Source organism: Pteropus vampyrus, unplaced genomic scaffold, assembly GCF_000151845.1.
Source record: "Pteropus vampyrus isolate Shadow unplaced genomic scaffold, Pvam_2.0 Scaffold4, whole genome shotgun sequence".
NCBI classification, from domain to species: Eukaryota; Metazoa; Chordata; class Mammalia; order Chiroptera; family Pteropodidae; genus Pteropus; species Pteropus vampyrus.
In genome coordinates, this window is record NW_011888785.1 from 3,874,182 (window position 1) to 3,896,383 (window position 22,202).

Sequence of the window (22,202 nt, forward strand, 5' to 3'; positions counted from 1 at the left end):
AGTCTTCTTCCAGTCATGGAAGTCTGTCTCTGTCTGACTGTCTGTCTGTCTGTCTGTCTGTCTCTCTCTCTCACACACACACACACACACACACACACACACACACACACACACGCCCCTCTAAAGTTCTACAGGTCAGCCATTTATCATCTTTCTTGGTCTAAAACCCATCAAGACAATTGCAAATAAAATACCATATACTACATAAAATGTGAGAAATTGGTAATTTTCGATAACAGGAAGAACTTATTTATTTTTCCCAAATAAACATGAATGACTTATCTTTTAAAAAACAATTCTCACTATGGAAAACATATTAAACACTGAAACATTTTAAGAAAGGATTTTGGATGACTACCAGTAGACATTAGTGTTGGAAATTCATTTCTATGGCTGGATTATATACTAAAATAGCAACACTCAGCTTTAGGTTAAAGAGAATCCGAAGCATAAAAAAAAGAATTCTACTTCACTTAATTCATGTATTAATTCTTCCATTACTTTCTTTTAATTCAAACACTTATACACGAAGAAAGGGTTTCATCCTTTAATTTTTTAACATAATATACAGAACCACAATACTATTTTAATTTCAAATTATGGGAGGTCACATTCAAATATACTTAGATTTGACAAGTTGCTATTACAATACTGAGAAATTTCATCAAAAAGTATTTAACAATTTGTAAGATAATCAAATATCTTTTTGCTACGTGGGCCAATGCATTAATAGTAACTTGTTTAAAAATACAGTCTTTTGGACTTCAAATTATTATAAAAGAATATCAAGATTATATATACTTTCTGAATTTCTCAAAGTGATTCCATTTTGAAGGCTGAAGGCAAATGCCACACATTAGCACATTCATGAGACCATTTCCTTTGCACTTACCTGTAAAAATCGAAAACTAAACCACACTTTCCTAAAGGCATAGCTATTTCTAGAATATATTAGTATAATCATAAAAGACTACTAGAACTAAATTATCACTTTTATGTTAACGATTTTCACCACAATACATACTTCCTAAAAAAGACAAAAAAATGTGAGAATTTGGATTTCCCATTCTGAACTTAACATAATAGAATCTTATATTGACCGGCTTTCATAAACTTGAACTTTTTTCCAGTAGGAACTATCTACACAGCACAATGCTACATACAATTAATTATTCCAGTGAAATGTGTATTTAGATTCACAATATAATCAACACAATAGTGCCATACAAAGTTTTTGTGCAGGTAAAAATGCTAAGAAAGGCCACAGTGGACAGTGCCAGACACTGAGAATACAGTAGATTAAAGGTACCACTGAGGTTCAGAGAGCACAAGTTTCCATTTTTTTTCAGCAATGGAAAAAGAAAAACATTTAGAGAAACATAAGAGTAAAAATATATAATTCCACTGTCAATAATATAATTTTTCAGATACTGTTTCCTTAAACAGGCAAATTAGCGTTAACTTAAAGTTAGCTGTGAACAAGATCAGAATACGAAAAATTCTCCTTATCTTCTCAAAGGAATGCACTGGGATTAGCACGAGGATCTTTCTGGTTCCTGTATCTGTAGGTCAGCCAAACACCTAGGATCTGGAATGAAAGGAAAAAAAGAAGAAGTGACAGGTGTGTATATTTATTCAGTTTATCAAAAAAATAATCTGGAACCTCTGAAGCACTTTGCTTTATTTATTCTAAGAGAAAGACTTTTTTTTAAATGTAGTTAGTAACGTAACGATAGGCCCTAAGAAAATTTAATATGAATACTGTGGTAGGCTGAATAATGGACCTCCAAGGATGTCCAGATCATCATCCCCAGAACCTGCAGATACGTCATCTTACAAGATAAGAGGAACTTTAGATGTGATTGAGTTAAAGATCTCGAGATAGGGAGATTATCTGGGTAGGCTCAGTGATATAATCACGAGGGTCCTTATAAAAAGGAGGCAGGAGGACAAAATCAGAGATACAGAGAAACGGTGATGTGACGACAGAAGCAGCAGGAAGCAGAGTCAGGGAGAGAAGATGCTGGCATTGAGGACGAAGAACGGGGCCACAAGCTGAGGAGTGCAGGCAGCCTCTAGAAGCTGGAAAAGGCGAGGGAATGAACAGGGTCTCCCCTAGAGCCTACAGAAGACTCCTTTTTGAGCTTCTGAACTCCAGAAGTGTAAGAATAAATTTGAGGCTGCTACTACATTTATGTTAGAGCAGCAAAAGGAAATTAACATGAACACCGAATTGTCAGAATAGCTAAAATATCGCATATTTTGATAATTCAGAAACAAATTGGGCTCAGCAACAATTAAGTAAATTTTCCAACATAAATCATAAATATGTTGTAACTCCTCTCCAAGGGCGGTGGCTGGGTACGGAGCTATAATTTCAAAAAACAAGTTGTTATCGTACCATGTCCCACACCAGGTTCACTAAAGAGTTAAACAAAATAACTCTCTTTTTAAATTAAAAAATGTGTTCATTATATTCCTGTTACCTCAAAGCTGATATATTTAAAATAATCAACAATTCTTTTAAAAAGATACAAAACTTTAATGGAACAAAAAGAATTCCAAATTATATTTCCCACTTTAGATCTGTGCCAACATTAAATCTAAATTCTGTTTATTTGACTTCATAACTACTCATTAGCTCCTTAAACTTCTAGAGAATTATGGTAAGTCCCAAATTTTCTCCATTTACCACAATAATAATCACTGAGTTACTGTATGGCTGGCAATGTTTATAGCTAAAACACATGAGGCTTATGGAACTATGGTTTGTGAATTGAATCAAGGAAAAATAAACCTAATTTAAGAATGTGGAAATTCTGGTTTGGAGTCTATGTAACAGGGGAAAAAAGGAATTTACTTAAACACAGAAAGAGTATTTTGTGACAGACTCTGTCCTATGCACTTTAACAATTCATACAATCCTCTCAACAACCCTACATTCTCCTCTTTTTGCCAGTAAGGGAACTGGGAACTAAGGGAACTGAGGCACAGAGAGGTTATATAACTGGGTAATAGTCACACAGGTCATGAGTGGTAGAACTGGGCTTAAACCTAGAGTCCGTGCTCTTAATCACGTTTGTGGTTTTATGAGAGAATCCGATGTGTTACTGGCCATTCTCGGGGTAACACTTCACCTAGCATTTCAGCTATGCTGGTTATTACAGCACTGAAATTCTTACACACACACACCCCCTGTTGTCAAAGAGCTACTTCTGTGACACCCCCAACCTTCCCAAGCATCACTTCCCTGACCCTGCCTTGGAAATGCTAGCATCAGGGAGCTTCTGGTTAGAATTTCTGAGGTTGTTAAATATCTCGGTTATCACCCACAGATATATGCCAATAGTGTAAGTTAGGTCCCTAGGGGAAACAAAGCATGTTGATAAATTAAATACTTATAATCCAGAGCCACATTTAACCAGAATTTCATTCCTCCAATTCAGCTGTAAGTGACAAAACAAGACAAATCCCTTCCTTTGTCCCACTACTGAACCCCTATCTCCTCCCTCGCTCCCAGGAAGCATGGAAGGGAGGCCACGCCCAAAACGCAAAAAAGATCAAAGTCAGATAATTATTGGATTTTAAGCTTATAAAGGCTCTCAAGATTTAAAATTTTTCAAGAGTAATTCTGATTAGCCCTGATCATGAATCCTGCTCATTCTAGAACCTATGCCCTGTATGTGGTAGGTCACCAAAATACAGTTGATAATACAGAACTGTATATGTAAAGTATGTAATAAGTCTGTACTCATTCTATTAAATAATAGAAAGGCAGAAGAAACATGCCAAAATATAAATGCTGACTATTTCTGAGAAGGTCATCTTAGTCAGTAGATACATTTAATCTTTCATCTTCATAATTTTCTGTATTTTCTAAAGTTTCTACAAAGAATATGTACTAGTTGTCATAACTTTTTTCAGATTCTAAATCGATGTTACTTTGATGGCTTAAATTTATTTTTAGGTATTAATAGTTCAAATCAAATCTTTTTGTTTCACCTATGATGATAGGAAATCATCAGCTAGTTAATCTCATCCCTTCAAACTGAAAATCTGTGATTCTGTGAAATACTGAATAAAATAAAAAATTTTTAAGTGAGAGAGCTTATAAAATAGTAATTATCAAGAAAATATCAGGTTAGATAATTATTAAAACCTCTAAGTTTCGAAGCAACATGGTATATAAAATATAGAAAAGGATTCCTTGAAAGAACAGTTTAGAAATCTAAGACTCACGAGTTTATATTCTTAAAGAATTGGTATTTACAAAAAAAAAAACAAACAAACACTAGGGGAACAGAGGGATAGGCAGAGTTCAGAGGATTTTTAGGGCAATGAATATACTCTGTATGATAGTATAATGATGAATTTGTGTCATTATACATTTGTGCAAACCCACAGGATGTGTATCAAGAGTGAACCCTGACGTAAACTATGGACTTTGAGAAATTATGACATGTCATTGTAGGTTCATCAACTGTAACAAATGTACCTCTCTGGTGAGTAATGGTGATAATGGAAGAGGTTATGCATATGTAGGGCAAGGGCTTATAGGAAACCTCTGTACCCTTCTCTCAGTTTTGCTATGAACCTATAACTGCTGTTAAAAAAAAGTCATTATACACATACATACATACATACATACATACATACAGCCATAACTGAAGGCAGTGTGATCTGGTAAGAAGAAATGGAGTTGCTCAAAAGAAAAAAATTCTCAAAATGATTTCCAGATATAGACAGGCAGAAGAAACATGCCAAAAAAGAAACCATGTGGCAAAATTCTGATAGCTGTTGAATTTGGCTAATGACATGTATGGAGATTGCTCATTCTAGTTTTCCACTATATATATTTTTACGTTCTCATGACAAAAACTCATGTTTGTTTTTTCTAAAAGAAAGAAAGGAAGAATGTATAGAATTGTTTTCAAACTATATATAAATTTTCTTGAGTCTGCCAAAACCAACCCACAAGACAGCTTTTTCCTGAGAAAGAGTAAAATGAAAAAATGCTCAGAGTAGGAAGAGATGTCATGGAAAACTTCTTCTAAAAAGTGAATATTAAGCTTGGTCTTTATCTCCACTTTGTTAATAAGAGCCAAGTGTGAATTTTTCATTCCTGAAGGGAAAAAAAATAACAATTAGAATAAGATATATAACATACACACAGGTATGTATATATCATGTGCTATATATTAATCATACCTTATATACATTAGGTATACATTATTTACACAAATACATACATTATATATGTTACACACACAATCAAAATGAGGATCTAATGTATAAACATGGCGACTATAGTTAATAACACTACTGTATAACTGAAATTTACTGAGTAAAACTTAAATGTTTTCACCAAAATAATAATAATAATGGTAAATACATGAGGTGGTAATTAACTTTCACAATGTCTATATAAATCAAATCATCATGATGTGCAAATATCTTGCAATTTTGTCAATTATACCTCGATCAAACAAACAAAAAAACATTATCGATCTGTCAAATGACTGATCGATAGATGGATGGATGTTGAAATAAATTTCTAGGCCTAAGATGGAGCTGCTTCTGTCCAGGGTGCCATGTCAGCAAACCAAAACTTTCATGTCCCTATAAATGTTCCACTTGACCAGAAACACAGTAAAGTCAGTAAGCAAGTCCTCAAACACTAATCCAACTGTTGGCCTTCTCACTGCAAACAAGGCTGACTATGTGGCCCCCGCCAATAAGATATTTTCTATTTTTCTCTTCCTTATTTTTTATTCCTTATTCTATAAAAACTTCTTACCTTCTGCCTCATTTTGCAGTTCTCTGAGAGTGTCCACTTCATGATATGTTAAAGTTTGTATCACCTAAAACTGTCTTCTTTAATCATTTTTGAACATATATAATCGAAATGGGAGAGGCCTTTCTAAGCATAAAAATCAACTCGATAAACCATAGAGGAAAAAAAAATACATTTAACTACATGAAAACTAAAACCTTCTACAATTTTATTTAAAAGTCATTAAAAAGTTAAATGCCAGAGAAACTGAAAGCAGAACAAAGAAGCCAGGTAAAATGAGGAATGAAAGGATGAGGGAGACAGGAAGAGAAAGGAGGAAATAACACGGGTGGGGGGTCCTCAACATTCTCGTGGGCCTGGGGTCCCAAGACCCCCGTCTCATGAACCCCGGCATTGCGCTAACTTCCCACACACCTTCCAGGCCCTGAGTCTCACTCTGGTATTCTTACACGAAATTCCCCTGTTGTTCATATGCTGTTTTGAGTCTGTTACATACAATCCAAAGGGCCTTAATCAAGACAAAAGTGCACAACTTACGAAAGAAGAAATGAAAATGGTCAAAACACATATAAAAATATTGTCAAGTTCATCAGTCACATTTTCAAAAGCGCAAATAGGATTATAATACTATTTTCACCTAGCACACTGGCAAAAAAAAAGTTTTAAATGAAAATATCTAGAATTAGTGGTTGCATAAAAATTTGGCAGAATATCCCCAAAAGGAAAGTTAACAATATTTATCAAACTCTTTTAAAATGTCCATATACTGAATGCGTCATATTTTACTTCCAGAGATATAATCTAAGGGAAAAAACTAGAGAATACAGATTTTAAAACTATATACAAGGAAGTTGACCATGGAATTATTTATTATAGTGACATACTGAAAGGAAAATTAAATGTCCGAGAGATTAAATGAACACATTAAACTTCAGCCATACAAAACACTTAGGATTTTCCTGATTTCTTTTAATAGCATTATTCAGTGCATGCTATTCTATTATTCTTTAAAATAGAAGTGTGACCTGAGCAACTACCATGACAATCAGCAGGGTCCCATCATCTTTTTCTAATGAGGCATGATATGGTGATTTACACATTGATAATTTACTAATGGCTACAAAATTACAGCTTACACAGCACCCACCATGTACCAGGTAATATTCTAAGTATTACGAGTTTTACATATACTGACTCCTTTAATCACAACTCTATGAAATAGGGGCTTTCCATTATTACGTCTGTTTTTACAATGTGGAAACAGAAACAGAGAAAGGTTAAGTAACTTGCCCAAGTTCACACAATTAAGCAATGGAACTAGGTTTCCAAGACAGACAATGTATTCCTTAACTACTTGCTCCAGTCTAATATACCCAAATTTAGCCAGCTCATTATTAAATAGCACAAGCTGGCCCAAAGGTTTGCCGTTATAAACCATAAACATTATTATATATTCATTTTACATAGTTCTACAAGTATCACCATCAAATAAAGCACTTAGAGTATAATATATAAGTTGAAGAAAAAAATTTTAATGTTGATACATATTGCCAACTCAAATGCATCAAAAAATGTCCGTGGTTATTGAGAGTTTAAGAAAGACACTGAGGAAGGAATTAGCATTCCTTGAAAATTATCAAACGATATGCGTGTGGTTTTGCTTCCAGACACATATTATATATAAATGTACTAACAGAATAAATATATTAATACAGTATATAAAAATTAATAATAGTGGTACCTACAGAAGGCTAGGAACAAAGAAGAATAAGGGAGGGGTTGGGAAGCAATTTTTTAAAGTGTACCTTTATATATATGTTATTATATACTAACATCTATATTAAACAATGTGAATATCCTACCTATCCCAAAATCAAATTTAAAATTGTAATTTATCACACAACTCAAGAAACAGATTCAGAGACCCTAGAGATATCCAGTCCAACCTCCTCATGTCATTTGTTCGTTACATTTTACATCATATAATGACCAAGCATTTCACCCTGTATAAAGTTAATTAATGCTAGATCTGTGAAGTCGTCTGACTTCAAGCCAGGGATCCTCCTATTACAATACCAGTTCTCAACGAAAATATCCATCAGTACATTCTGAAAGTCGAGTGGCAAACAAAGGTAAAAAGCTATGCCCTCCTGCCATATAAAACAGGAACCCTATGATGAAGGAGGGAAGATACTGAGCTACTTGCACCTACCTCTGTAAAACTGAAGAAGAGGCCAATGCCGCCGACAAATCTCAAAACCTCCCCAGCATATTTTCCTATTATTGGAGCACACGGTGAGCATGGGTGGCCGCTTTTCATACAGCTCTGTATCGATTAGAGAAAAGAAATTTTATTTCAAAGCACATTTATAAAGAGCAGATAAAAACTGCACTCATATAAAAATTAGTATCTGGAGTACTGTACCCAACTGGGAGCCTTGGTTCTTTAGTAGTGTCCAAAATTCTAAGACGGCTCTTGGGATTTCCACCCCATGAATAATCACCATGCCCTGAATAATCACCCCTTTGAGGGCAGATGGGATTTCTAAATACTATGGAGAGTCACTCCCACGTTTATGCTGCCTTACATAAGACACTATCTTAACAGAAAGGAGAGATTATCATGCTGACTTTGATGCTGCCTCACTGTGAGGTAGCTGCATAGTTCGAACCTGAGAATAGCCTCTACGGGCTGAGAGACACAGAGCAAGAAAACAAGACTTCTGTCCTACAACCACCAGAAGCTGAATTCTGCCAACAACCACTGAGCTAGGTAGAGGAACCAAAGTTGCCAGGGAGACTATAGCACTAGCCAACACCTTAATTTCATCCTGGTGAGATATTGAGCAAAGGATCCAGCTAAGCCATACCCAGACTCCTGACCCCTGGAAACCGAGAGAATAAATGGGTGCTGTTGCAAGCTACTAAATTTGTGATAATGTATTACACAGCAAAACTAATAATCTATTACATAGAAAATAATCCCACAAAAAAGGCTTCATTGAGGGGATATCCAGCCCATGGCTCAGAGAGGGGGTAATAGGAGTTTCCCCAGAATAGTAACACACATGAACTTAGGAGAACCAAGCTCCAAATCCATCCTCATATAGGATTGGGTTGGAATCTGGAGGTCAGGAGTCCGGCCTGAGGCAGAAGGATGGTTTTAACTGGTCCATCACTAGCTCAGCTCCCAGAAGAAAGAGCAAGAAGTTATGATGGGGAAGAAGGGAGAGAGGAAAGATGTTAGTTCCACGTGTCCTCCACCCTGGGGATGTTTAGGTTTAGCTAGTTAAGAAGCCCAATTTCGTATAGACCACTCTCCTCCTACCACCCTGATATGTCTCAAAACAGATATTTAGACATCTCCTCTGAATTTCTAAGGATGTTCTGCTAGAATTTCTCTTTCACGACTTGTTCTAGGAGGAGTTGAATAGGGAGGAATTAAGGACAAAGAACCAGAAGTATCTGTGTCTGGCAGGATCCTGGAATGTTCGGTACTCTTGGAAGTGGATATTTGAGGACAAATGACACAGTGCTGTACATGGAATATAATTTGGGCATATGTAAAGCATTTTAAAAATACAGTTCAGCATCAAAAAGTCCATTTCTTCCATGTTCGTCAATATTAATTTGTACATAATACATCTCCAAAAAAATATTTTATACTTTGTACTTACAGCCAGACAGGTATCATTTGGGTTAAAACTTCGGAACCCACAGCAGTTTAAGTTTCTCTGGATGTCATTACGAGCACTTGCTGTATTGTTCCAACCAACTTCCAGTAGCTGACCCTAGAAAATGCATTTAATATGTACATTAAAATGTGTCATCCCGCACAAAATGTACAGATCTATGGCCTGCAACTTTTAATACTGAGTGTATCTAAAACAAATACTCTTTACAAGACCATTAAAACTTTTCAAAGGGTTATTACCTCAATTGCAACAAAAATTAAGGAACTATTTCTATCCAACAATGAAAAATCTTAAATTTTAAATGCAATTTAAAGGAAGCACTTGGTTGAAAGGCATCATCTTCAGAGTGTAACAAGAAAATTTTTCCATTGCCCCAAGCGTGAGACCCATATTGTTCTATAATTAGAGTTTGAAGAGTAATTGCTAGAATGGAACCGCAAACATTCTGGAGCAAATGTTTCATTGCATAACGGTGAGAAAAGATTGGGTGAACATCTGTTAGCAGTAGCACTTTCTACCCGGTGCAGGCAAAATCCTACTTAAGAGATATAAAAACATAGCAACAGTTTTAGGGCTTCAGTCAGCCCTACTAACGCGATCAGAAACAAAAGATTTTAGCTAGGTAGTATGAAATGGCATTCTATGCAAGAAGAAATTATTTATAGTCCAATCATTTCTCCCACTTTTTTCCTACACATACTATGTGGCATAATGAAGTATAAGAAAGAAGTCTTTGCTTACCTGTTGCTCCCGGTTCAGGGCTAAACAAGCACATGATACTGATAACTGAACAATAAATACGAGTAAGAGAATGATCATGTACTGAGAATTAAAGTTAAGGTTATTTCTTGATACTCTTAAAATAACATAAAACAGAGGTACTGACAACTTTAGAATGCACTAGAAAGAATTAACCCAGAAAACGGAACAAATGGCACTTAGAGAAAGTTCCAAAAGAATACACATAATATTTTTATTTCAATAATACACTGTAGCTATAAGTTCATGTAAGAAAATGCTGACAATAATGATCATTATTTAACTAAAAAGTGATTAGAATTTCATTTAAGTTAAAATAAAAATTCTTACTTATATAAAATAGGAACTAAGTACAGATAAACATTAAGATCACTGTGAAATTGTCAACCAAATATCAACAGGTTAGAAAGGGCCAAGAGGTCACTGAATCAGTCAATGTAACTGAATTTGCAATACATTAACAGGACTATACTAAACTTGCAAAATACATTCTTCATGATGTGAAAAGCAGAGGGTGAGAATACATAAACACACAATAACTTCACCTTAAGAAACGTTCCTAATGTTCGTTGAACAAATACACAAAGGGCTTGCTAGGAGTGTCTGTTGGACAATTACGTAATGATAATTTAAAATTAGTTGTAGTTATTAGAGATTAATCAACATAAGTAAGAACAAACCCAACTAGAGTAAAAATCCCTTTTTTAAAAAAAAGGATACAAAGAAAAGCAACACTTGATGATGTTTTATAGCTCCGATCAGCCCCACTAACGCAATCAGGAACAAGAAGATGCCCACTGCAATGACCACGCCGACCACTCGGAGACTGGAAATCAGTCCGAAGCCAATGCCCCACGCAGCAATTCCAATTAGCAACAGACTAACCAACTGCAAAAACAACCAAAAAGAGAAGAGAGAGGAGGGAGAAGGTCAATTTGGCATAATAATGTCAACATATTTTTCAGGCACTCAGTATCTTACGATGATTGCTAATACTCAATACTAGAATACACACAAGATCCCAGCAGGCAGTATTATTTAACAAATTATATTAATCCTCATTCATGCTTTAAAAAAAACTGATAATAATCTATAAAATTATTATGGAGCCTGAGAGGTCATCTAGTTTACCAAGCCTAAATGATTTCTACGTAAGCTTCTGAAATAATAGCATATATAAACCTTCAAGATGCCAATAGATCTCAGTCCAAGATACTGATCTCTTCACGTGAAAATCACTTTCCTTCAAACTCCAGCTAGACTGTAACCTCAGTGATGCTTTCCTAGTCACCAACAAACTAAATTAATCTTTCCCTTCTCTGTGCAACTGGAGAGCAAGGACTCCATCATTTCACCTATTTCCCCAGAACCTATCACAGAATCTGGTCATTGGGAACAGAAAAACATTTCTCACAGGGTTGTTGCTGAAATAAATTGCTTTAGGTGTCATTATCTATTCTAGTAAAATTCATATACAGTTGACTCTTAAAAATCACGGGTTTGAACAGTGTGGGTCCACTTACATGTGGATTTTTTTCAATTACTTACAGTATTGTAAATGTAGTTTCTCTTCCTTATTATTTTCTTAATAACATTTTATTTTCTCTAGCTTACTTTATTGTAAGAATACAGTATAAAATATGTATATAAAATATGTGTTAACTGACTGTCTTTGGTAAAGCTTCTGACTAACAGTAGGATATTAGTAGTTAGGTTTTGGGTGTCAAAAGGTATATGCAGATTTTTGACTGCACGGGGTGGGGTCATCGCCTCTAATCCCCACGTTGTTCGAGGGTCAATTACAGAGAGAGACCATTAAAACTTTTAGGATGAAAAGAGTATTAAGAGATTTTAGCTAGAGTAAAATGGCGTACTGAGCAAGAAGAAATTATTTTATATTCCAATAATTTTATTTATATACTTATAAAACCAACCAAGTAAAGAAGTAGAACACATGCCTCAAAAATCAATCATTACCTGTAAAACTCTTTGAAATAGCACAAGTAAATAGCATGCCATAGAAAGATTACAGTTAACTGGTAGAAGATAGAGCTAAAACCGGTAATGTAAGAGGAATGGGGGTGGGGGAACAGGAAGGAGACAGGATTATCAACTCCATGGAGGGTTAACCATTTCCTGGAGCAAGGTGACCGTATAATATCCAGCTGGGAGGAATTGAAATATATAAAATGTACTTTGTAGCACCATTTCAAGGCTTAACAAAAACTATTTCAAAATATAAAATCGCCACTCGCTCAAATGGATATTTTGATACTCAAATGTGCAGTTTTTTATACATGTAATCATAGTTTATTAGACACGAATTTTAAATGTCTTAGTATTTAAAACTCCATACAACACATAGGGATATGAGTCAAACTGAGCATGAAACTGTCTGCAGCATGATAGAACCAAGTTATGGATTTAGTATTCTCCATTCAAATTAATACACAGAAAGTTTTATTTTCCGAGGGAGAAAGGGAAAAAATTCTCACAAATTTTGCTGCCGAGAAATATGCACAGTCCTTCTCATTTTCTTAACTGCTTCTTATCACCAGGTCCATTGGCTTCTGCCTCATTTTTATCTCACTTACAATCTTCTCGCTTCTTCAAACAACCTCGGAATGAGAGTAAGTCCTCTGCCCCATGACAAGTGAGTTTATTTCCAACTTTGTGGTAGCCAAATTGTACACAAATGAGGTGTACAAGTCAGAAGCCTGAGGACGTGTAAAAAAAAGAAGGGCGAGATGATGGAGGAACAGGCCTCACCTTGGTCAGGCGAGAGGGCTATGCTTAGCTTAGCATCCTCACCTCATCGTGGTACCAAATACTGAAGACGGTCTACGCTTCCTACACATCACAGTGATTTGCTGTTTGCCAGGGTTCTCCAGAGAAACAGAACCAACAGAATACATACTTAAAGAAAGAGAGATTTATTTTTAAAAACTGGCTCATGCAATTGTGGGGGACAGCAAGTCTGAAATTTGTAGGGCAGGTGGCCGTTGGACAAGTCAGGAACCACTAACTGTTTTAGAAAGCTGTCTGATATTTTACCACCAATCAAATCCCTACCATATAGTTACAGTGAATTATTCAGCTATCCTGTCAGCGCCCTCCCAGCAAACCACACCCATTATGCACAACAGCAGCATTTTGGCAAAATGAGAAACTGTTCTCTGCTCTCTCAGCGACCAACTTACAGGTTCATTAATAATGAGAATCTCTTACCCTTTGAAAAATAATATCTACAACTAAAAGAGGGCACTTTATTACTTCTATAAGGAAGTTTCGGGTCTCAGACTAGGGATTATGCTACTATTAAAAATATTATCTAAAACATTCACAAGAATCTCTGCTCTGATTTTTCCCCCCCTAGGTAGGGGAAGAAAGAAGCAACACCCTTTTACATAACTGTCAAGAGTATTGCTCACCAAGTTCACTCTGCTGAGTCTCTAATGCAGTTTTCAGTCTATCCCCATCACTAATACCAGGTACCTCTTCTCCAAAAACACTGAAGACAGTATCAGTTTCCTATTGCTGCTTTAAGATGTTGCCACAAGCTTAGTGGCTTAAAACACAAAGATTTATTCTCTTGTAATTCTGGAGCTTAGAAGTCCATCATGGGTCTCATTAGGCTGAACTCATGGTGTCAAGAAGGTTGCATTCCTTCTGGAAGCTCTGGGAGAGAGTTACTGGCAGGCCCGAAGACCCCTCTTCCATCTTCAAAGCCAGTGCTGCAGCATCTTCAAATCTCTCAGACTACAACCTACTTCCCAAAGCAGATCTCTTTCTCTGAGTGAACTCTCCTGCATCCTCCTTACCAGGAATTTTGTGATAATACAGGTCTCCCCCAAGTGATTCAGAATAATTGGCACATCTCAATATGCATAATTTAATCATATCTTCAAGTCCCTTTTGCTATGTGAGATAACGTATTCCTAGGTAACCAAGGATTGGATATGCACTTTTGTGGGGCAGAGGTCTTATTCAGCCAACCACAGAGGATTCTGGGAACAGGGGCAACTGAGTTACCACAGAATCCTTCCTGCTACAAACACTTTGAAATATTGAAAAAGGCTGTAATACTTTATTTAAATAAATAGCTGAGCAAAGAGAAACTACGCAAAACTCCCACATGCCAGGAAGGAAGGGAGAACTTAAAGTCAGAACTAAAAGCATACAACTGGTGCTATGGGGGACCAAGAGAGGGTGGGAAAGAGTTCCCGGATCAGAAAAATCCCTTCAGAAAAATCCCTTCGAGGGGAAGAACTTCAGTTTTAAGCCAGGCAGAATTGGGAAGTGGAACTGAGCCTTGCATAGCTAAGACTTCCAGCAAGCTGTATTTTCAGTGTAAGGGGTTACAGAAAAAATACACCACCACACCCAGAAAGACAGCAAAGATGTTTTGAGTCTCTACAAAAAACATTGTGCAAGAAAAAGAAACACCAAGCCTAACATGACTATGTCTGGAGTTTAAAACTGTACACTACTCAGGAATGCAGCAATCTTCAAGTCAAGCAATTTGGATTAAAGCTGATCACAGGCAGTGATGGCATTAGATTCATAGAAGCAAATCCAAAATGACTCAAGAGGAACATTTCCAGATCCCAGTCTTCACACCATTTCCAAAGAAAAAATAAAAACTCTGTTGTTAATCAAAAATCACAAAACACATAAGAAAAAAAACTGACCACAAAAGATGCAAAAAAAAAAGATACAGCAAAAGAAAATTAGCACTCCCAAGAACTTGAGGTAATAAAATTGACTGAATGAGACTAAAATTAATTTGTTTCAAGTCACTAAAAAAAAAAAAAAATACAAAAAAAAAGTATTTTAAAATGCAGACTTGAAAAAAGGCTAAACAGAGCAAAACAAAACAAAAAAGAACTTTAATTCCTTTTTTAGAATGCAGTTTGTAGTAGGCCCCCAAAATATAAGGTATGTATAAATAAATCTAACAATAGTATTACAAAATCTTTAGGGAGAAAACTGTTAAATGAATTGAAGAACACAAAATAAAGACCTAAATTAAATGAAATGATATACATGTTCACAGGTGGGAATACTCATTATAATAAAGCATCAATTAACCTCCAAATTAGCCCACAAATTAAATTTCTAGTCAAAGTCTCAATAAGGTTTTGGGTGGAACTTTAAACAATGATCCATTAATTCACGTGGAGGAATAAATGTCACTAAAGAGCTCCAGGCATTCTCAAGATCAAAGGCCTGTGTCTGCTGCACTTTCGCCGCCACCGTGGACAAGAAACGCTCCTAGCGACAAATCAACCTTTGTCAGTGGTTGCATCTGTCTTAAACTGTCTTTGTTATGCTTTCGCCACGCTCTGCAAAATCTGAGTCTGATTCTACATCTTTTGAATGTGCTCTGTTCTTAACATTAGTAAAATTAAATATATAAAAAAGTAAAAGGACTAAAAACGTTAAAAATCATCCAAACGAATATCATAACTTATTGTAATGGTTCAGTAATTAAAACCAAATAACTGGCACAGATCTAAATAAGCCAAAAGTGCAAGCTTGGAAAGAGATGAAATTCTAAATCTGTAGAGAAAGAGTAGGCTTTAATTAACAGCCCTGTGACCATTACCTTCTCATTCTGAAAAAGAATAGTAGTAGTCCCTACCTCACACCATAGACTTGAACACTAAATACAGAAAGTAAAACTAAACTTTTAGGAAAAAATACAGAAAACTGTTTTGACTTTGTTGTTAAAGAAGAATTTCTTAAACAAGAACCCCAAAAGGCACAAACGATATTCTAATATGGTACTTACTGTTCAAGGAAGTATTCTAAGTGCTTTACATTTATTAACTAATCATCTCAACAGCCCTAAGAGGTAGAGAGTGCTATTGCCTCCATTTTCCAGATGAGGAAAGTTATGCACAGAGACATTAAGTAACTTGCCCAAGGTTCCACAGCAAGGAAGGAAGAGGATGGGATATGATTCCAGGCTGTCTGGCTGCAGATTCTGTGTTCTTACCTACCACAGTATATCTCACATTAAAAAATTTTAAATTCTATACAATAAAAACCACCAGACAAATGTAGGATAGACATAGGCCTACAAGTTATTTACAGCACACATATATGCTAAAGAACACCTACAAATCAATTTAAACAGACAAAAAAAGCACACTGAAAAGTAGTCAAAGGAAATTTAAGGGGCAATTCACTGAAAAATCCAAAAGGCCAATCAACACACGAAAGATGTTAAATCTCATTATATATCAGAAAAATAAAAATTAGAATAAAATACCATCTCACATGTACTTGACTGGCAATAATTAAGGCTGATGGTATCAAGAGTGTGGAAAATCTAGACATTATAATCCAGTAGAAGTATAAATTGTTGTAACTGCTTTACAGAAAAATTTGGCAGCATCTAGAAAAACCAAAGATACGTATCCCTTACTAAACCAGCAATTTGTTTCTTGGTTGATACCCAAGAGAATTGCCATGTCCCTAATTAGACATGTATCAAGCTTTATGCTGCAGCCTTTGTACTAGTAAAAAATTGAAAACAACCTCAAACACCATGACTAGGGGATTCATAAACTGGTATGATCGCACAGTAGAATACAAATGATTTTGATCTATTTCTATTAAGTTGATAAATTTCAAATATAAGAGAAATAAAATTGTACGAATATTGACAAAACATATCATTTATATAAATTTTACAACACAAAAAACAATATTGTATATTCCTTGTGGTTGATTAATAGGTCAAATTGTTATAAAATAAACATGCGTGGAAAATGACAAATGTTGATTTTAGGATAGTGACAATTTTCAAGAGAGGAAAAATAGGGAAGGGGATGGAAAGTGGGCCTTTAAGTCAACTTCTTAAAAAGAGACGTGGCAAAACACTGGCATCTGTGAAATCAGGCTGTTAGATTCACAAGAGTCTACCATATTATTTTCTGTGCATATGAAATATTTCCTGACTAAAACAAACCTTGAAAATGTAACAGCCCCTTTCTTCCTAGGGCACTAATTCTAAATCCTTCCACTTCGCTTTCCTCTGTAAATTGGTCCAACTCTTCTCATCCAAACTTTCTTTTCACTGTTCCTCAAAATAGCTATTTAAATCAAGATCTTCTCATCTGTATCTCAAATATTTCACTTATTCTTATCTATGCATTTTCAAGTACTGCCCACATTGTCTTCTATAATTTGCACCCATTTAAGGAAAAGAAGGCTTTCACATGAGTGTGGTTTATGTCTGAAGTCAGCAGGCAATAATTTCTTGAATCTCCACTTGTTTATAACAGAAAGCAAAGTTCTAGGTCTATCACACCTGGGTACTCCTAAGTGTGAAACAAAATACCACCCATGGCCCCCTTCTCATACCCAACTCCCAAGCACACACATGCATACAAATATACATTCTCATCTGTAAGGTAGAAAGAAGATAGATACAAAACAAATTTTTAATTACTACAACAGTGAAACTGTCCAAACATAAACTTACCTGAGCTAATCAATTTTCTGATAACCCCCCAAAATATATCAGGTTTTTTAAATTAAAAAATTGAATATAGCATGTTTTCTTATGTTCTTGTGTGTGACTGGTGTTTCTAACACTTATAACAACCGCTCACAAGTAGTCATAATTCACTTTTTAAATTAAAAATAACACCTGAAAGTTTATGATATGCCCCTAAATAGATCTGATTATCAGTGTTTCTTTAACTTTTACTAAAAAGGAAGCTTTAAAGATAATAATGAAACTATTTCTGAGCAGTGATAATTATGTTATGGTTGGTTTGTAATTTTGAAGAGAATGGGATTATAAACTAGAGATCTAAAAATTCTAGATTCCAATAGAATTCTGTATAATTCAAAAGTCTTTGTCACTAGAACTTGGTAGACAAAGGAACTGCAAGAATCTTTTGTTCAATAATAACAACAGTGTGCTTATGAGACCAATTGTAATAGAAAGTAAATTTAGACCTATGACAAATAGTTTCCTTCCTTTGAGACAGAATTCTGATAAAAACAGATTATGGATCTGTTAACTCGTTGATAGCAATGTTTTTATGAGCAAGAAGTACAACCTTTCCTGTTTGCTCTTTACAACAAAGAAAAGTGAATCATATAAAAAGAGCTTTTATCTTGTTTTGTATTCTGCTGTTGCACTTTATTTTTTACTTTTTAAAAATTTATTGGGGTAACACTGCTTAATAAAATTAGATAGGTTTCAAGTGTACAATTCAATAATAAGAGAGATTACAAGAGCGATGAACACATCAAATCAAGATTATAAAAGTGTCTACAACTGGCATTGTTTCCACAAGCAAATCCTAAAAGAAGGCGGTGGAGGCAAAACTAATGGTACACAGGTGCGTAGATTCTATACAGGTGGAGCTAGTGGAAGGGACAGAGCAATTCTCAACAAAGAGGCTCACAGGAGAGCACAGACTCACAGAACACCAAGACACAAAGCAATGGCCAGTGATCTTAATCTAGTCACTTCATTTTATAGGTGATAAATTAGAGTAGCAAAATGACATGCCCAGTGACACAGAGATGGAACTTTGGCAAACTTTTTGCTTGGCACCTTTTTTTCTTGCTGTAGGATTATATACCATAGTGCCCAACAATATATCTAAGTAATTTTAAACACTGAGATATAATACTAAAGACAATATTATAATGCATACAAAATTATAGTTTTTGCTTTGTAGCCAGAATGAGATGCATTTGAATAGCACCTCTTTAGCTTACTCCCTATGAGACCTGGCTGCACAGTCATGTATAAAAGAATAAAGTTCTCTAACTCAAACAACTTTTCCATTCGTCAACTACTATATTCATTTTTTGCTTTTTATTTTTCTTCTACCTAACCTAGAAATTTTGTCACATATGCCTACATTCACACACAAGCACACAGTGTATTGCTTGGAGTAGGAAAACAAGAAAGGATGAAGACTCTTTATCTTTGAGATCACTCTAGCAAATAAAATCTATTAAAACTAATAAACATGTATTTATGCACGTTTTGGACTGATACATGCAAAGCCATTACAGAATAAAGAAAAAAATACATTGTGCATAATGCTCTTCATAATCCAGCTTCAGTGGGTGGCGAAGTATTAAACCGCTACACTAGCCTTTTCAAATGACGAAGGAGTTGCCAACTACTAGATGTCCCAATTATATTTCTTTTAAGAGCATACTATCTTGCCAACACATTTTTTAAGATCATCTATAACCTATGAAGAGTTCTGGTTAGTATAAGCTCCATCTTGCAAGAGCTTATCAGAAATTTCTTAATACCTGCAAATTTGTCTACCTTCACCACTGTGACCACCTCTGTACCTAGACTAACTCTAAATCCTCACCTTGTCAATGGGCTTTTTATTTTTATTTATTATTTTTTTGAGTTAGCACATAATTTATTTAGCAAATGAAAAAATAGGTCAAAAACATTACCCCCAAGGCAAGGTTTAGTCTTCAATCCCAATTTTTTTTTTCATTGCATACATTTTCCTTTTTTTTAAATTAAGTTTATTGGGGTAACATCGGTTAATACAATTATATACTTTTCAGGTATACGTTATCATTTGACATCTGTATATTCTGTTGTGTGTTTACCACCCAAAGTCGTTTCCTTCAGCTATCATATATTTGATCCCCTTTACCCACTTCACCCTCCTCCTAAACCCTATATTTGACCCCCTTTATCCCGTCTACCTCCCCCTTCCTCCCCCACCCCACGAGTAACCATTATTCTATAGTCCTCTGGTAACCACTAGCCTATAGCCCATGTTCATGAGTCTCTGTTTGTCCTGCTCATTTGTTGCTTTTAGGTTTATATCCTACATATAAGTGATATCATGTGATTTTCAGCTTTTTCTGTCTGGCTTATTTCGCTTAGTATGATAATCTGGAGGTCCATCTACGTTGTTGCAAATGGCAGTATTTCATCTCTTCTTACGGCTGAGGAATATTCCATCGTATATATGTACCACAGCTTCTTTAGCCAATCATTTATCGTAGGACACTTCGGTTGCTTCCACGTCCTGGCCACTATGAATAACGCTACTATGAACATCGGTGTGCAAATATCTTTTTGGATATGGGCTTTCCAGTCTTTGGGGTAAATACCCAGTAGAAGTATTGCTGGATCATATGGTAGATCAATTCTTAGTTTTTTGAGTAACCTTAATACTGTTTTCCATAGTGGCTGTACCAATTTGCAGTCCCACCAGCAGTGTATGAGGGTTTCTTTTTCTTCAATGGGCTTTTTAAAAATAGGAGCACTCCCTCTTAGCTGAAAAGAGCTCTCTATACCTTACTCTAAAGATAAAACAGCAAAGGAATTGATGAGCCAGAGAAATGTCCTAGGCCATCTTTCTGCAAACACCCTCCCTAAGCTTACCAAATTTAACTCCAGCCTAAATTTTACTGCTGAGCAGGTCAGTGGTTACTTGCAGATTGGGAGCAGAGGTTGTACTTTAATGTGCAGCTTATTGTATGTCAATACCTCAATTAAATTGCCCCTCCCTCCCCCCCCAAAAAAGACAGCTTTACAAGGCGAAGCATTTTACAGCATCATCTTTCTTCTGGCATGGCACAAATCATGATGCCTAGAATTACAAATATAATTTGGTGACAAGGAAAAAAGTCACATTTCAAGGATGACAGGGCAACAAAACAGATGAAGACTGGGACCTTGAAGACATGCTTGGCTCGGGCACCTGCTCTGGACTACCTACTTCGAGATATTTCATGTTGCTACATGAAGACACTACAGCTTACTGTTTAGACAGCAGTAGCTGAGTTTCTAACTGCAGCTGGACTCTAATCCTAATAGAGTGGTCTTTGATGGTCTTTTTTATTAAGCCAATAAGATCAGGTCAGACCCATCCATGCTAGCTAGCTTTAATTTCTAATCTTAGAATAAAGTCCAAATCCCAAGCTGACAAATCCAAGGATGCAGAGGGCCTGAACTACCTTGGGAGGTAATTCACCAGCCATACTTTCCTACCTCCAGCCATACTTTGAATTCTTCCAATGAGCCCTCTACACTTTAAGTGCCATACAGTCGAGGTACTGTTGATCTGACATTCTTAGCACCTGGCTAAGAGCCTGGTACAGAGAGGTACTCAAAGTATACTGCCGAATGAAAGAGCTCACGATATTGCTCATCATGCTTTAAGGACCAATAGATGTTTATTCCTTAACCTATACAATATTAGGGGGTAAGAAATCCATCCTAAGGCTACTCCAGATTATTCTTCTTCTATAAAACCTATAAAAAAGATTTTCATTCTTTCATCAAATATTCACATTTCAAAAACAAGATGCAAAGAAAGACCTGAATTATTTCTACAACAGCTACATTTTTCCTGAGCATCTCAATTCTACCAGAGTAAGTGAATCACTTTGAGGATGAAATAGGACTGTAGGACATTTGAAAAACTGGATTCGACTCGCAGTTAAATTATTTAAAAATGTTTTGTCAGTATGAAAGAAGAGAGAAGTAGTGGTGGTGGTGGCAGGTAAGAAATCTAAAACAGGAATAAGATTTAGGACTACACCACCAAAATGTCACACGGCATCCACAGATGTATACAGAAAACAAAGGCCCCGGACGATTTGCCCTCTCTAAGTATTCATGATGAGGAACTGCACTTGAACTTTCTCTCTGAACTTCTGCCTAATGTGGAAAACTGAAGAACAATTCAAGCATGATCAAGCATGTGTTTCTATGATGCCAAACATCTGGATGGAAATTAGAAAATTCTATAAATAAATCTAGATATTGCTAAATATCCAGACATTTAGTGTTGAAGCCAAGACCTGTTATTTGTTTCATTTTCATTTTTCAAATGACTTAGGAAGCCTGAAATGTGTTTGTCACATCTTTCTTCTTTGTTCTCCATGTTGCCAGATTTTATACTTATTAGGCACAAAATAAACAG

At 35.7% G+C, this 22,202-nt stretch overlaps 1 protein-coding gene across 1 annotated transcript in view; it reads right to left on the reverse strand.

The window, feature by feature from the left end:
* Nucleotides 1-485: 485 nt before the first annotated feature.
* The window catches only part of TSPAN13 (tetraspanin 13), a 30,591-nt gene continuing 8,874 nt past the window's right edge, over nt 486-22,202 (reverse strand). Inside the window, exons 2-6 of the mRNA XM_011362838.2 lie at nt 10,969-11,136; nt 10,231-10,311; nt 9,472-9,585; nt 8,007-8,120; nt 486-1,588 (exon numbers count right to left, since the gene is read on the reverse strand). Of these exons, the coding sequence (XP_011361140.1) occupies nt 1,514-1,588; nt 8,007-8,120; nt 9,472-9,585; nt 10,231-10,311; nt 10,969-11,136 (552 nt within the window). The 3' untranslated portion in view covers nt 486-1,513. The remainder of the gene's footprint in view (nt 1,589-8,006; nt 8,121-9,471; nt 9,586-10,230; nt 10,312-10,968; nt 11,137-22,202) is intronic.